The sequence below is a fragment of the Protopterus annectens genome, chromosome 6.part1 (genome assembly GCF_019279795.1).
Source record: "Protopterus annectens isolate FY-2018-M chromosome 6.part1, PAN1.0, whole genome shotgun sequence".
NCBI classification, from domain to species: domain Eukaryota; kingdom Metazoa; phylum Chordata; order Ceratodontiformes; family Protopteridae; genus Protopterus; species Protopterus annectens.
In genome coordinates, this window is record NC_056738.1 from 8712911 (window position 1) to 8728025 (window position 15115).

The 15115-nt window shown below is 41.3% G+C and overlaps 1 protein-coding gene across 1 annotated transcript in view; it reads left to right on the forward strand.

Moving 5' to 3' along the window:
- The window catches only part of LNPK (lunapark, ER junction formation factor), a gene marked incomplete in the record, with an annotated part of 488987 nt that extends 480813 nt beyond the window's left edge, over positions 1–8174 (forward strand). The window contains 1 exon segment of the mRNA XM_044075445.1: positions 6828–8174. Within this exon segment, the coding sequence (XP_043931380.1) occupies positions 6828–7039 (212 nt within the window).
- Between the last annotated feature and the right edge of the window lie 6941 nt (positions 8175–15115).

Here is a 15115-nt window from a genome sequence, read left to right on the forward strand (position 1 = left end):
GGCTTCCACCTTGCTGGCCTCTACCCCAGACTGTCCAACCAAAACTGACATTGCAGCAAAACTGTCTCAAGCTACACAAGTAGCCAGACACTCTATCTGGTGCAATTACAATGCAACAGAGTCTTCAGCCAGGTCAGCTGCCTCTGCATAGGCCTTACGCAGATACTCCTGGCTCTGCTTTCACCTCTACCTGAGGATTTTAAATCCAAAGTCATGGATGCTCCTCTAGACCACAACCTTTTGTTTGGGAAAAACTCAGCAGAACTTTTCAAAAACTTAAAAGAGAAAAGCAAAGAACTACAATACATTAAGCATCTGCTGGTGTCACCCTTTCCTGGATATTATTAGGAACTACCCAGCAAAGACATCCTTTGTCAGAAGGACACCTTCCTTCAGCGTCATGCCCTTCCTCCTCAAGGCCCCGCAGGGCATCCAGGAGACAGCCTTACTCCAGACACTCCAACTCTCAGCCACCAGACAGAGGGGCCCCTTCTTCAGCATGACTGTCTTGCTCAACTGCCTCTGTCTGCCCGCCTTACCCACTGCCTTCTTCATAGTTTCATAGTTTAGTACTAGGCTATGTGCCCTGGGGCATTTGTAAGCCTAGCCTTAGAGATGTGGCTTTTGCCACCCCATGTAGTGGTACTAAGGTGTACAGAATACATTTAGAATACTGTGGCTTTGTCTAGTAGTGACACATTGAAGACCCCCCTTACTTATTAAATTAGTTTACTGTGCCTCTGTCAAGTAGCGACACAGGGGTGACCCCCGGGGTAAACCTGTGATCTCCCATCCACTCGTCAAGATTTCTCTTGGAGAGTCAGTGAGGGGCTCTGCCTAACATGAACTGGGATTCTGTTCCAGAGTATGGGAAGCCTCTGAGTTATGAATCTGTCCCTCCAGCATGTTCTATTCATATTTGTACTGAGGTTTAAATCTTTGGCTCTCGTGGTTCTAATGGATTTGGATTTTTTGAGGTGGAGCATGTCCATCAATTCCTGGTTGGACATGGCCTTGTATGTCGGGCACAGATCACCTCTGAGCAGGCGGTATGCTACTGAACAGAGCTGGAGTTTCTTTAGCCTGGTAGCATATGACATATGTTGGAGACCCTTGATCTTCTTGGTGAGGTACTTCTGGGGTCTCTCCAGCTGTTGTAAGTGCCAGGTGAGGTACATACCAAATGGGGCATTGTACTCTATCATGGGCCTGATAAGGGAGGAGATCTCCTGCAAATCCATCACAGCAGATCTTTGGGTTCTTTCCATCATCCAAAAAGGATATTTCCTATCCTGTAAGGAAAGACCAAAACCAAAAAGAATCCTTCCCTCCAAGAAATCAGCTTCATCTTTTCCCCTCTCATCCTGAAAACATTCCTAACTCTGGGTACTATGGAACCAGTTCCCTCAGGACAGGAAGGACAAGGCTTCTATTCCCGTCTTTTCCTAGTTCCAAAAATGGATGTCCCTTGGAGACCAGTCCTAAACTTGTCATATCTGAGCCTGTTCCTGAGGGTTCCCTCCTTCAAGATGCTTTCCCTTCAAACCCTCCTATCCCTCATCCCCTCCCAAGCCTTCATGGTCACTCTGGACCTAAAGGATGCTTACCTGCACATTCCCATTAGACCATCCCACAAGAAATTTCTGCGTTTTACTGACCTCTCTTCACACTTTCAGTTTACAGCCTTGAGTTTTGGCTTCTCTACGGCCCCCAGAGTTTCTACAAAGTGTTTGGCCATAGCTATTGCTTAGTGCAGAACCGGTACTGCCCCCAGAGTTTTTGCAAAGTGCTTGGCCCCAGCTATTGCCTATTGCAGAACTGAGGGAATCCAACTTTACCCTTACCTGGACGACATTCTTGTTCTGGCAGAATCAGAGTCCACCCTACAGACCCATTTCATGTTCACCATGTCTCTCCTCACAACTTGGGATTCACCCTAAACCTTCAGAAATCCTCTCTGCTTCCTCAACAGGATAAAGTATTCCTAGGCTGCAGGATCAGGACAGACCTGATGAGATTCTTTCTCCCACCGGACAAAGTGCAGTCTCTCTCCACCCATTTTCTAAGCTTACTTTCAGAATCTCATCCCTCTGCAAGACAGTTACTGCAAGTCCTAGGTCTCATGGCAGCTACCATTCCCATGCTCACATTAGCTAGGATGCACATGAGAAAATTCCAATGGTACCTAAAAAAGTGTGGTCTGAGCCAACATCCCCTAGACAAACTTATTCCCCTTTTGCCCTGTTTAAAGACAGAACTGAAGTGGTGGATTCAGCAAATCAGGCAGAACCAGGGCATTCCTCTTCAACCCCCCCATCACCACCACTCAATCACACAGATGCATCCAACCTAGGGTGGGGGGCAACGTTAAGGGACTTCAGGGTAAAACAGCGTTGGACCCCTGCTGTCCAAAAGCAACACATCAATGTAAGAGTTCCATCTTGCAACCAGGGCTGCTCCAAATTGTGACAGAGAATATAACTGTTATGTTCCCTCAACAAACAAGGAGGGACAAAGGCATACCAGTTATACTGGTTAACCCTACAAATCTGGGATCTAGCAGTCAATCACGACCTTTTCATGCAGGGCTCTTGCATCCCTTCTCAGGAAAACAAGCAAGCGGACTTACTCAGCAGAACATCCTCTCAACAACACAAATGGATGTTGCACAGGGACATTGTCCACCAGTGGGGCACACCTCAAGGGGATCAGTTTGCCTCCCCCCCAGAGCAGACAAATTTTGCACCAAAGATCATACTCCGCTAGACTGGAGGGTGGATGCCTTCAGCTTTCCATGGAAGGGAATGTTCCTGTACTTCTTTCCTCCCTTCCCTCTAATACAAAAGGTCCTACTGAAGATCAAGAAGGACCAACCAAAAATCTTGCTGGTGGCTTCCTATTGGCCAAGGCAACACTGGTTCCTCCTCCTATCCCTAGCCAAGGGCAATCACCACAAGTTACCCCACAAGGTGGACCTACTCGGACAACAAAAGGGATCTCTCATTCACCTCCAGCTGCTTTTACTCCATCTAACTCTTTGGGTGATCAACGTTTGATCCCTTTCAGACAATATTAGAGGGCATGCTCTCAGTCCTGAGGGAGGCCAGGAAACCAACTACTAGGAAAAACTATTTGTCTAAATGGCAGAGATTCTCAAAATGGTGTTCCCTTAAGGACAGGGACTGTTTTCAGGCAGATCCCCCACTTGTCCTTAGCTGTATATGCGAGCTCATGCAGGAAGGCCTAGCATATTCTGTAGTGAAAGTCCACCTTTCTGCCATTTCAGCCTGTTTGCCTTTACAGCCACCACTGCTTTCCAGACTGAACGTTAAACTTTTCCTGAGAGGGGTCTTGCATATAAGACTACCAAGAAAAACCCATCCCTCCTCCCCAGGACCTCATTTTCATGCTGGAAAAACTCTCACCTTACCTCCTTTTGAAACGGCCAGCACAGCTTCTGTACAAATGTGCACATGGAAACCATTCTTTTAGTGGCCATTGCCTCCGCTAGAAGAGTGTCTGAACTACAGGCCCTCATGGCTTGTCCTCTTTGCACCACCTTCCACAATGACAGGGTGACCTTGCGCACAAACCCTTCCTTCACGCCCAAAGTGGTGAACAAACTATCTTTAACCCAGTCCTTTCACTTACCTACCTTCTTCCACTCTCCAGCTAATACCGCAGAGAGGATCCTTCATTCCGTAGATGTGCAGAGACAACTGAGATTCTACTTAGACAAAACTAAGTCCTTCAGAAAATCTGTCCAACTCTTCTCTTCTGCTACTCGCATCATGGCAAACAGTTGCCTCAAGGAGTTGGAGCTAATTCCACGAGAGGCATGGCTACCTCCAAAGCCTTTCTTAGAGGGCTGGACACAACCTCCATCATGGAAGCAGCTACCTGGTCTACAGTTCACACTTTAACAAAATACTACAAGCTAGACCAGGTCTCCAGGGCCAGAGCAGGATTTGCCCAGGGTAATCATATAGGGATTCTTGGAATCCTCTTTCTCTGCCCCCTCCCTTCAGTCTTTCTAATCTGTTGTACTCTCCCACTGTATGAATACTGCAACATAGGAATAGAAGGACATAGAATAATTGTGTAAAATCTTACCATAACCATAGGTGACCTTCTCTTCCATGTTGCAGTATTCCTTCCCACCCTCCATGCCCCCTTTTTTCTATCTCTACTGGATGGTTGGTCTTTTGACCTCTGTATCCACTCTCTACAGGCTAATCTGTACAGCCCTTTGGGGACATTTGCTCGTTAGCCCCAACTTGTTCTTTTGTACACCTTATCCTGGGCTTCAAGTTCTGACATTTGTGCGTGCAGACGTCACATTTATGGTCCCTGTTTTATGGCCCTGCGTGTGACGTCCCATGCACCTACAGCAGCCAGGCTTAAGCTTTTGTATAGGAGTTGACGGGTCACCTGAGACGGAAAATCCCACAGTATGAATACTGCAACATGGAAGAGAGGGACATCTATGGTTATGGTAAGATGTTACACAACTATTCTATACTTTTTCCACATTTCTTGCATTCTCATCTGATCCTTCTCCTTATAATCTTTTTGTTTTTTTGGTGGATTCATTTGCTACCTGATTTTTGTGTACTACTGTTTTGGTTTCCATTCCCGCTAGACATAGGTAGGCTTTTGCTAAACTAATTAAGGACGTCAGTTTAGATTTGTTCTCTTCATGTTTCAAAAGTTTCACTATTTTTGGAATTTCAAGGAGGACCCATACCACCTCCAGAATGAGGAATATGTAATTTTGGTATACACTGATATTTATATATCATTTGATAATAAGCATGAAGCATTTTGTTTCCCTGTCCCAATTGATCCCGTACCTTTTGGGGCCAGTCCCCTCAAACTACAAATTAGAACATGAAGAGCAAATCGGCTTTATGGGTAGGACTTTCTTCCTAGGTGTCAGGGCTGTTTTCGGTATTAATTTTAGTCTTCTAAAATATTCTGGTTTTCTTCGCAATTTGTTCATGTTTTAATTGCTGATCCTTCATCTGTTTCCAAATATTTATGTACTCTTTCCTGCTCAAATTCCTTTATATCACATTCCTGTCCCAGACCAATATTTTCTTGGTACTGCAGCTTTCCTGCTTTAAATGTTGCTTTTGCACATTTATCCAGACCAAATTACTTACTTATATCTAAGAAATATTTTGACCAGTTCCAGTTGGGCTTTCAGCTCCTCATCTGTTGAACCATACTTTTTTAAATCATTCACAAAAAGATGGTAAGCCTTTACACTTTGTTGCACTCTGGGAGCCAAATTGTAATCATGACGTCTTCTGTTAAGAAGGCAGCTTAAGGAACAAGATAAGAGCAGCAGTGACTAGAGTCACCCTGGAATATCCCCCTTTGAAATTCTATCCCTGGGATAATAATTTGTCCTTTATCAAGGCTTAGCTGCAGAGTGGTTTGCCACTGTTTCATGGTCACTGTAATGTAATTGATCAAAGTAGGGTATATCTTTTAAATCTGTAAGCACTCCTTTATTTATGAATGTGGGATGCTGTCCTAATGGCATATCTCTGTGTGAAAAGGATTGTGTCATTTAAGGCCAACAGTTGTGCGGATTGCCTGTAATCGGTTTGTCTGCTGGAATAGTTCGCCCTTCAGTCCCCCTCTTTCTTGGGTCATTTTCATTTTTATCTGAATCCTTTCTTTTCACTGTGTCCCTGCATGGACAGAAACTAAGAGGGGCCCTTAACTCCCTGAGGCAGTGCACGCAATGCATGTGTGACGTGTCGTACTGATATGACTAGGTAGTTCAGTTGTCCTCCTTCCTGACAACAGGGAAGGAAATGCTAACAGTTGCCGGCTGTTCACATCTTAGTAGATTGGCAGCTATTAAACTTTTATGCTGTCAAAATCTTCTCTTCATGGAGTAGCTACATAAAGTGCTTGCCATAAAATTTATTTTTGCAAACGTTGGTATTACAGTCATTAGCCTGCAGTACTTTTTCTCCAAATATTATTGTTTTGACCTCAATTCTGTGACTGACTACCTTTGTCTAGCTTGTACTCCAGGACACATCCCATTCCTTCCAGTATGGAGGCTTACTGCTTGTGAATTGATTCAAAAGTAGGATCCATCAAGGTGGAGTAAATTTAACAGCAGCATTTTAACTGTGTCATATTATTTTAGGGCCGTTCTTGAGTCGGGAGTACTGCCTCATTGTTGCCCCGGGGATGTGCATTCCCTTAATGCTGCCTCTGCTGCTATAGTTCCTTGAAAGAAAGGCACACATATACTAGTACATAGCTTGTAAGCAACAAGGGTACACAATGTTTTTCTAGATTTGCACAAAGGTGTCCACCAGAGGTTGGGTGCAAACTGGGGGAGGGGCATTGAGAAATGAGCATGTGTATGTAGTTAATGCATCAGATCTTGTTATGCATCAGCGTGGCCACATAGCCATGTCTCCAACTACAAGGTCTAGACAAAAATGGCAGCATTTGATTGGTGGAAATGAGACCAAAGTGTAAAACCCATTAAAGAAGATTTTGTTGCAAGTCAGTTGATATATTAAGTATGTCTGTTTATAATTGTGATCAAATACAGTCATACAGTGTCATCCGCCCCCCCCAAGTGTACATTTGCATTTTTCACTGTTAAATTTGCAGATGATGTGGTTTACATAGTACACACCCATCTCTATGTTTGGAATGCTGACAACATTGAATTTGTCTTGTTTTCTAAAAAGATCAAGTCTGAACCTTTTGGATTCATTGGAAGCAATGTTTTGTGTACACTATTTTTTTTTTTTTGACAAAAGATGAATTTGAGCTTTGAATTCCAGATCCTGCTGAAGAGAAAAGTACATCAGCTGATGAATCAAAACAGATACCAGAGCAAAATGATGCAAACATAGCAGACTGCGATACTACATTATTTGAGGGGCATAATGGCCTAGTGACCTGTGCTGAGGAACCAAAGCAATCTGTAGAAATTACTTCACAAGAAACAACGGTTTCTGAACAGGATGAAGATTCCCTAATGGAGACTGAATAAAACTTTTTCATGGTGCAGGAAAGAATACTAAATTCCAGTTCTCTGTCTCGTTTTATTATTATTATTTTTTTTACTGTACGGGTTGGATGGTTGAATGGTTAGATATCATTGCTGCCCAAGCTGTAACCCCACCCCACTGAAAAAGTCAGAGCATCATTACAACATGATCCAAATACATCATTTTGGACTCAAGCATGTGGAATTCCTGAAAATTATAGCTTGTTGTGGCTCTTACTAATGTAACACACAGGTCATTAATCAGTTGTCCTTTTCTGTTGAACATTTGAAGTTGGCCATTTCTGTGTACTAGTGCAGTTAATAACTGACAGCAGAAAATGCCATTGGACATTTAACCAGCTGCTTTGTCAGGTTTTGTGGTCTGCATGTCTGATTTTAATTTTTTTTAAGTAGTTAGCATTCATATAAATGGTACTGATTGTTTGTTTTTATATTGAGTTGGTATAGGTTCTGCTTTCCAGGAGGACTGGCAGAAGTGCATCTAATAAGTTTATTTTGACTAGTGCATGTGTATTTATTGTGCGCAGCTAGCATGGTACGTTCCTAAAGTGTAAAAATAGAACTAATGTACAGGATTGAGTATTATATCTTCATATATTATAGAATTGCTGTAAGTTGAACTCATTATAGGAGTATAAAAGCTGATGTGGTATTCAGTCACATTTTTGGTGACCCAGTTTGCTGAAGCCCATTCATTTAGTATCAGCCAAATTAACAGAATTTTTGGTAAGTGTTTCATAACTTTCTCGCTACTTTTGACAGTCTCCAAATTAGTTACAGTAGAGAGTTGCTGAGCATCCGTCTGTGGATCAGAAGAGTACGGGGGGGTGCCAACTGCATAAAACAACTTGAATCTTTCATGTGTTTTAGCATATAGGTAGCGGATGACTTGAGCCAGATTCAGCTGGTTTACATCATGTGAATTAACTTTGTTTACATTGTAAAGAATGCAATAGGAACACTGAAAGTACTTGACTCTGATTAAGGCATATTTATATTTTCAGGTAGTAGTGTTGTACAGAAAAGTGCCGGTTGTGCCTATATTTGCACTTTGTATGGGGCAGGGGAAGAAAACACTGTTTTGGGGAAATAAAGTTGAAATGGCTAGAAACTGCAATCGAGGTATATTTGTAATTTATTTGGCAGACCTTTCCTAACCATCTTTATTTAAAATGCTTTTGAGACATTTTATTTGCATCATAATGTTTCACAGACTACTCCTTAATCTTTATTGTACTTGCACAGTTGGAACAAGTGTGTATTGTGTTCAGCCAGCAAAACTATAGTTGTCAAATTCTAAATTTATAACAAAGTTCACATGTTTTTTTTTCACAGGGCTACTAGAGTGGTAGGAGCCACTGCAGACATCTGCACCATTGAACTGCATTATAGGAGCAAGTGTACCTACATTCATGAGGTGTCATTCTGGAGCATTTTCCATCTGGGGGTTATAGATTGCAGTCACAGCAAGAGCTCCTATTTCTTTTCTCACCACTTACACGTTTTGCCTGTCCTCCTATTAGACTAACATGCTTGTGTGGTGCCAAAAGAAAAAAAAAGACCTAAGCCGTCTTGCATTTGAAAAAAGTCTGTGTGGTCATCACAGTCTGAAAAAGTCACTGGTCACAGCCAGCATTTGTGGTGCTGCTGTACATATTGACTGAATAGTGCCACTGCTTGTCCTGGTAATGTGGCTCTGATTCAGTGCATCTTACCTGTGAGATGAGAAACAGAATGAAACGTCTTGGATTGCTCCTTTAGAGAAAACAGCATCATAAGGTACTACGTGGACTGCTGTGGCTGCTTTGTCTTCCTCCCAGAAGTACTTAAATGAGTTTCTAAAGTAGGCTGGAGGAGTGGAATTTGGGTCATCCTATTAATCATGGACCCTGTGCTCATGGGTGCTATTTTTGCAACTTACAAGAATCTGAATACCAGTTGTCCTGCTCCTAAGGTGGATGCATTATTTGGTCCCAGCAGAGTGGCATGACATCCTCTTTCTGCATTTTAGAGCAGACACCTTTGTGGTCTCTGTCGTCCAGCATAGGTCACTAAAACCACATGTATTCCACTTTGTACAGTGCTTTATACCCCTCATTCGACATGCTTTATACTCCTCATTAGACAATGTGAGGAGCAGTATGATGTCCATTACCACACTTGGATCCTGCAGCTGTTTGCTTGATCTTCATTTCACAGTATTCTCCAGTGGATTAGACACTGAAAAAGCTGTCAAAACGTCCCGGTTATATGGTTAAAGAATAGCTAGATAAACCCCTCACCAAAGATTCTGTAGTTGATATTCATGTGACCTGTTATAATTTCGAATACACTGACACTGTGGCTATGGGTGGTAGTAGTGGGTATATACGTCTGTAGGGTCGAATGGCTCAGGCTCTCCTGCTTCACATTCTTAGCTTTGAAAACACTGTATGGAATCGGGTAGTTAATGAAACTTAATACAGGTTCCCATTAGTGAGCAGTGTGGTATTCTGTGATGGTGGAGATGTATTTCTTTGAAGTATATTTGAAGTTGTCCTTAGTAACAGAGCCTCCATGTCAGTAGCTGAATATGACCGAATTTAGTAGTAACAGAGCCTCCATGTCAGTAGCTGAATATACTAGTCTTTGTTTTCATTTGAAAACCCAATAAGTACAGTCCTAGTTCAGTTTAATTGTGTCTGCATCCTTTTAAGCGGCAGCCTTATTTATCTTGCCTGCGCTTCCTGCTGCCTTCATTACTTCACTGTTTTGATAATGCAGAAGGACACATTAAAGGAAAACCCCACCCTAGAACTAAAAAAAAAATGTTTTTTCACTCTATCGTTGTTTCCTGGCCTATTTTAACTCCCCAGATTCACTCAAGTGCTTTATTTGTAATTTTAGCCTGTTTTCCACAACATGGCTACCAATGGGGCTTGATGTATCAACGTGATCTTGTACTCCCTCAAGCCTTTTTCTTTCCCATAATACTTTGTATGACTCATGCCAGACATAAGGAAGTAACTTTGAATTCCCATACCATTGACATATAATGGGATTTAGTAGAGTTACTGTTATTTTCTTTACCTTCTGTAAAAGGACTGCTGCTTTTCTGTCTCTAATCACCCTCATGTTTGGCTCAGACCTTGATTTACACTATACTTATCCAGCTACAGCCAGAAAACTAAGTTGTAAATCTTTGTTCAGTGTTTGCTTTTGTAGTTCAAGAGGAATTGAGAGTCCCCACCTCCCACACTACTGCAGAGGTGTTAAAACTGTCACTGCACTGAGAGACCCTTGCAGAATCGGTTCCTCAGACTACAAAAGAAAACCCTGAACAAAGGTCTGCAATTTACTTTTCTGACTGTGGCTGGATATCTTCTCAGTAAAACAAGGTCGGAGCCAAACATAAATGAGGGTGATTAAAGACAGAAAAGCAGCAGTCCTTTTGCAGAAGGTAAAGACAATAACAGTGACCCTCCCAAATCCCATTATATGTCAACGGCATGGGAATTCAAAGTTATTTCCTTATGTCTGCATGAGTCATGCAAAGTATTATGGGAAAGAGAAAGGCTTGAAGGGAGTACAAGATCATGTTATGTTGTGGAAAACAGGCTAAAATTACAAATAAAGCACTTAGAGTGATTTTGAGTTGTTAAAACAAGTCAGGAAACAGAGTGAAAAAAAAACAGTTTAGTTCTAGGATGGCGTTTTCCTTTAAGCATTGAAAGAATAAGGTGATATTAGAAGTGTGTGCATCAGATTTACACCAGTGGAGATGCCATACATTGCTTGTTTTGAATTAGGAAATTTTCAGTGTTAGTTTGTAATTCTATACCTGACTGCATTACATGTTGTTGGACACATTGTCAGACAGGTGAAAGGATGAAAAGTATACCCATAGTGTGGGAATACGATTTTTTGTCCAGTTCTATGGAGGTGTACTGCATTTCATAATTTGTAATACTGCCATAACCAAGAAATCGAGGAACCACAGGTTACATGTGTTAGAAGGAATGCAAATGCAATGAGCCAAGCAGAGGGGGAGAGGAATGAAGGGGCATGACTCACTCATTTTTCTGTGGGGGTGGTAGATTTTGTAGGACAGTCTCCTTGGTGGAGACCAGAAAGACCACCACTTGTGCTGTGCTATCAGGGGAGGTAAAGTCACTTTGAGAGAATGCCCCTTGCAGAAATGCAGAATTTCCTCCATGGGACAGTCCATTGCACTCTTCTCCCTGTCACTTATCTAGATGCTCGTTAGTTAGGTCTGAGAAGGAAAACAAAGCAATGCTAACCTTTTCAGTGGCTGTTTAGATGACTGTTCCTCCCCTCTTGGTTGACTCTTGCACTAGTTGTAGAGAATTAATGGGTTGAATGGCTAGGAGGGAGCTGATGGTTTAAAGATAGTGAGGGCAAAGAGTAAGACAAAAATGCACATATGGAGCAGAATATTTCATGTAAGATATTATATGGCGATATGAATTATGAAATTATTAAAATACTACCCCTGCCTAAGCCTACATAACACTGCTTAAAATAACCTTAGGGTATCAAAGCTTATGAAGATACTTTGGGGAAGCATGGCTAGGCTGAAAAATGTACCCTGGGTTGTTACCCTAGTAATTGTCTGTGAACCTTAATATGGTTTATAATATTTCCATATAGAAATATGCTACATATTACTGTGAGGTACATAAGTAAGCTGAAGGTGGGGCATATCACGATTAGCCCATTAGTATTTTATTAGATTGCAAAAAATGGAATGCCTTACTTGTGCACCTCAGTATGACGAAAGGCAGTATTTTTGTTTAAGTATGAGACTTGAAAGCAATTTGAATGTGCCATCTGAAAGCTTTCATAATGGCACACAGAATTGTCGGTGCTTGTTTGTCTTCTTTTTGTGCGACCATAAAGAGAACTTGATAATCACGCCACATTATAAACAATATCATGACCTTGCAATTCAAAAAAACAAATATTGTGAAGGGAAATGCAATACATCATTTGAAATCTCACAAGCAGCTCCGTGAAGTATCTTGTAAAGTATAGGCCTAGGATTTATGGTTACTAAGGTACTGCACATTTTGCTAAGTCTAACATAAAAGCATAACCTTGAGGTCCATATACTGTGCCTTGTAAAATTCATTGAAAGATTTTGACTCACAGTGAGAGTATTCATTGTTGAGTAAGCATTATAACAACTTTCCTGTTTATTATTCTTGAGGATTCATCTCGAAAAGTATGGAGCAGACAAGAATGTAACTTGCCAAGAGCCTCTGAGGTGCCAAATGTTAGACTAGCACATTTGGAGGGAGAGAACCGTTTTGAGCCTTGATTTGAGTGAGGACCTCCAAGGAAAGAAACTAAGCCTCACCACTAAGGGGACAACATCTGTAACCCACCTCTACCACTGTAGCTTTAGCAAAGTCCTATGCGAAGGAAGAAGCTTTGCATATTAAGGATAGTTCCTTACTGCTGGCTAAGTTCCTGGGTGGGCAACTGCACTGACCTCCTCATTTGCAGTCCCGACTACAGTCCAGGAGTGTCCATTTTGGGGAGAATACTGGTGTTCATCCTTGCATGGAGATCCTTAACATGAAGCCATTAATCCCTTGATGCTGTCATGGGAAGCTACATCTTGATGCATTTAGTTCCTGCTATACACTGGATGTAACTTGGAGGCCAAACATTTTTCATAGAGCTCTTGAGTCAAATCCAGACTCTGCTGTTCAGAGGCCATAGAGACAGTCCCCACCCCCACCCAGTATCACAGTGGTTATGTGATCTACTGTTACCAGTTTGTGAATCTAAAGGGAATAAGAATCTTCTGTCCTAGGCTGGACCTCTACAACTTTAGCAAACATATGTAGGCCTTCACCTTCAGTATTTTTTTGCCATATGGACCTTGTTGCTTGATGATGGTAAATACCTTTTGCCTGGTTAGTGTTTGGGATCTCAACAGTGTGTTCCTTCATTTCACTCTTCTGTGAGTGGCTCCCACTTTTCAGTAAAAAATTGATGTGTCCTTTGCTCCCATTGTTTGCAGAAGTGTGCTATCCATTGTGGGAGAAGCCTTACACAAAAGCAGACTTGGTGTATTACCCTACCTACATGACTGCCGGTGCCTGGTGACTGCATCAAGGGGTCAGTGGGTAACATCCCTTAAATTGCTGTTTTCACGATTACAGGCCTCAGTGGAGAACTAGCCACTGAGCCCATTTCATAGGATTCTCTATACAGGAAGAGTGTAGCTCTTGACTTTCCATAAACACAAATTGCATGCATGTCATCAGTGGAGCTATGGCACATCTCTTCTGCCTTCCTGAATTCCTATTATTTGCATGCGTGGCATAGAAACTGTGGTAGTCTTGTCTCAGATGCGAGGTAAGTTTTTGATGTAGGTTTTCACTAAACATGGACAAGGTCTTGAGTAATCTTGGGAACGCATACAAAAAGTTCTCCAATTCAGAATGGTGCTGGTAAGTTGACACACACTGGTGAAGAATGGTAAATCCCGCTATGCAGCTCTGGAATAAATAAGTCCTTTCTTGTTCAAAGGTTATCCAAACAATTGCCACGTTCAAGCATCCAAATATAAATAGTGGACAAAAGGTAGAACTAAAACCAAACTGGACCAAACAGGGCTAGAAGTTTATTAAAACATTAAGCAACACGGTACAAAAATACTGCTTTTCGTCCTTTCACCATACAAAGACTTCTTCAGACAAATGGTTCTACACAAGAAACCAGCCTGTGTTATAAAGGCAATTTCAAATTCAAATTGTGCCCCTCCCCTGCTACAATCCGAATGACCTCATTTCCTGATCACAAAGCATTTGTCATTTCCTCTTCCTAGTTATACACCCATTCAGTAATATACACAATTCACTTGCAAGAACAAGAATAAGGTTAAAACATTAAAATAAAATAGTACAATGGGTGAAAATACACAAAAGTAAATCCCCATTTCAAATATAAAGTCACTAAACAAATATGAATATTATGAACTACAAGAATAACAAGTCCAAACATACACATTAAAGCATTTAAACATTATGTCATTATTATAAAGGTAAGGGGGGGGATGTTTACAACATAATAATGACATAATGATGAGTAACTCTGATTTCTGTTCACTTCTAACAGAATTTAATACTATAATGTATGAGAACCAGTCGATCATAAAACAATAAAAGATAAAACTTCAAATAAACATTTTGTGACAAAATATGCTAAAAATAAAATGATGAGATAATAATATAAATGTCACAAATATATATTATGTATATATATTAAGCATTGAAAATGAAGTGCGTATTTAAACATTATATACTCTACCATTTCTGCATGTGGCACAATAAATGTCAGAGATAAAATAACCTATCTATTCAATGCTTTCAATTTCAAAATACTAGAAATAGAATATTGTTCATTAAGCCCTGGTACTGAGCAGGCTCTTGTACGAAGTTGCCACAACAATTCTAGTCTCTCTAGAAGCAGTAATGGCCCTCGTATTACTAGTGACCTTTTAAACCCCCCAAATCCCCTTACCCAAAATATAGACCTGTTAATGAATGACCCTAACCTGGACATGTCTATTCACTCGACCCCATTTGAGGGGTCTGGGATGCAACGTTCAGACGGAAATAATATCCAAAGAACTGGTGATGAACAGCACCACGTGAGGCAACCTATTGCATTAAACCTTGATGAGTGGTTGGGAACTGTAGTGTCTTTTACTAATGACACCAATGACCAACGCCTTCAAACTAATGAACCCGAGGGGCAACTAGTAACTAACTTATTGAAAGAATTTGATGCCAAACTTTACAAATATAAGAAATTACAAGTTGAACTTGCTTATTTTAAGGAATGTCTCAGTGAGAGAATTGTCCCAAAGGACTGAGATCATGGCAGTATCCAACTGGCCTTGTGGGGGGGACTGACTTTCACAAGGACCTTATCTCTTTGTTTGATAAACATGGCTTTGAGCTAATGACTTTAATATCTAAGCATTATCAGTCATGGGCTGATTCATTAGTGCAAGAACTCAATGCATTAGACTCAAAGCTA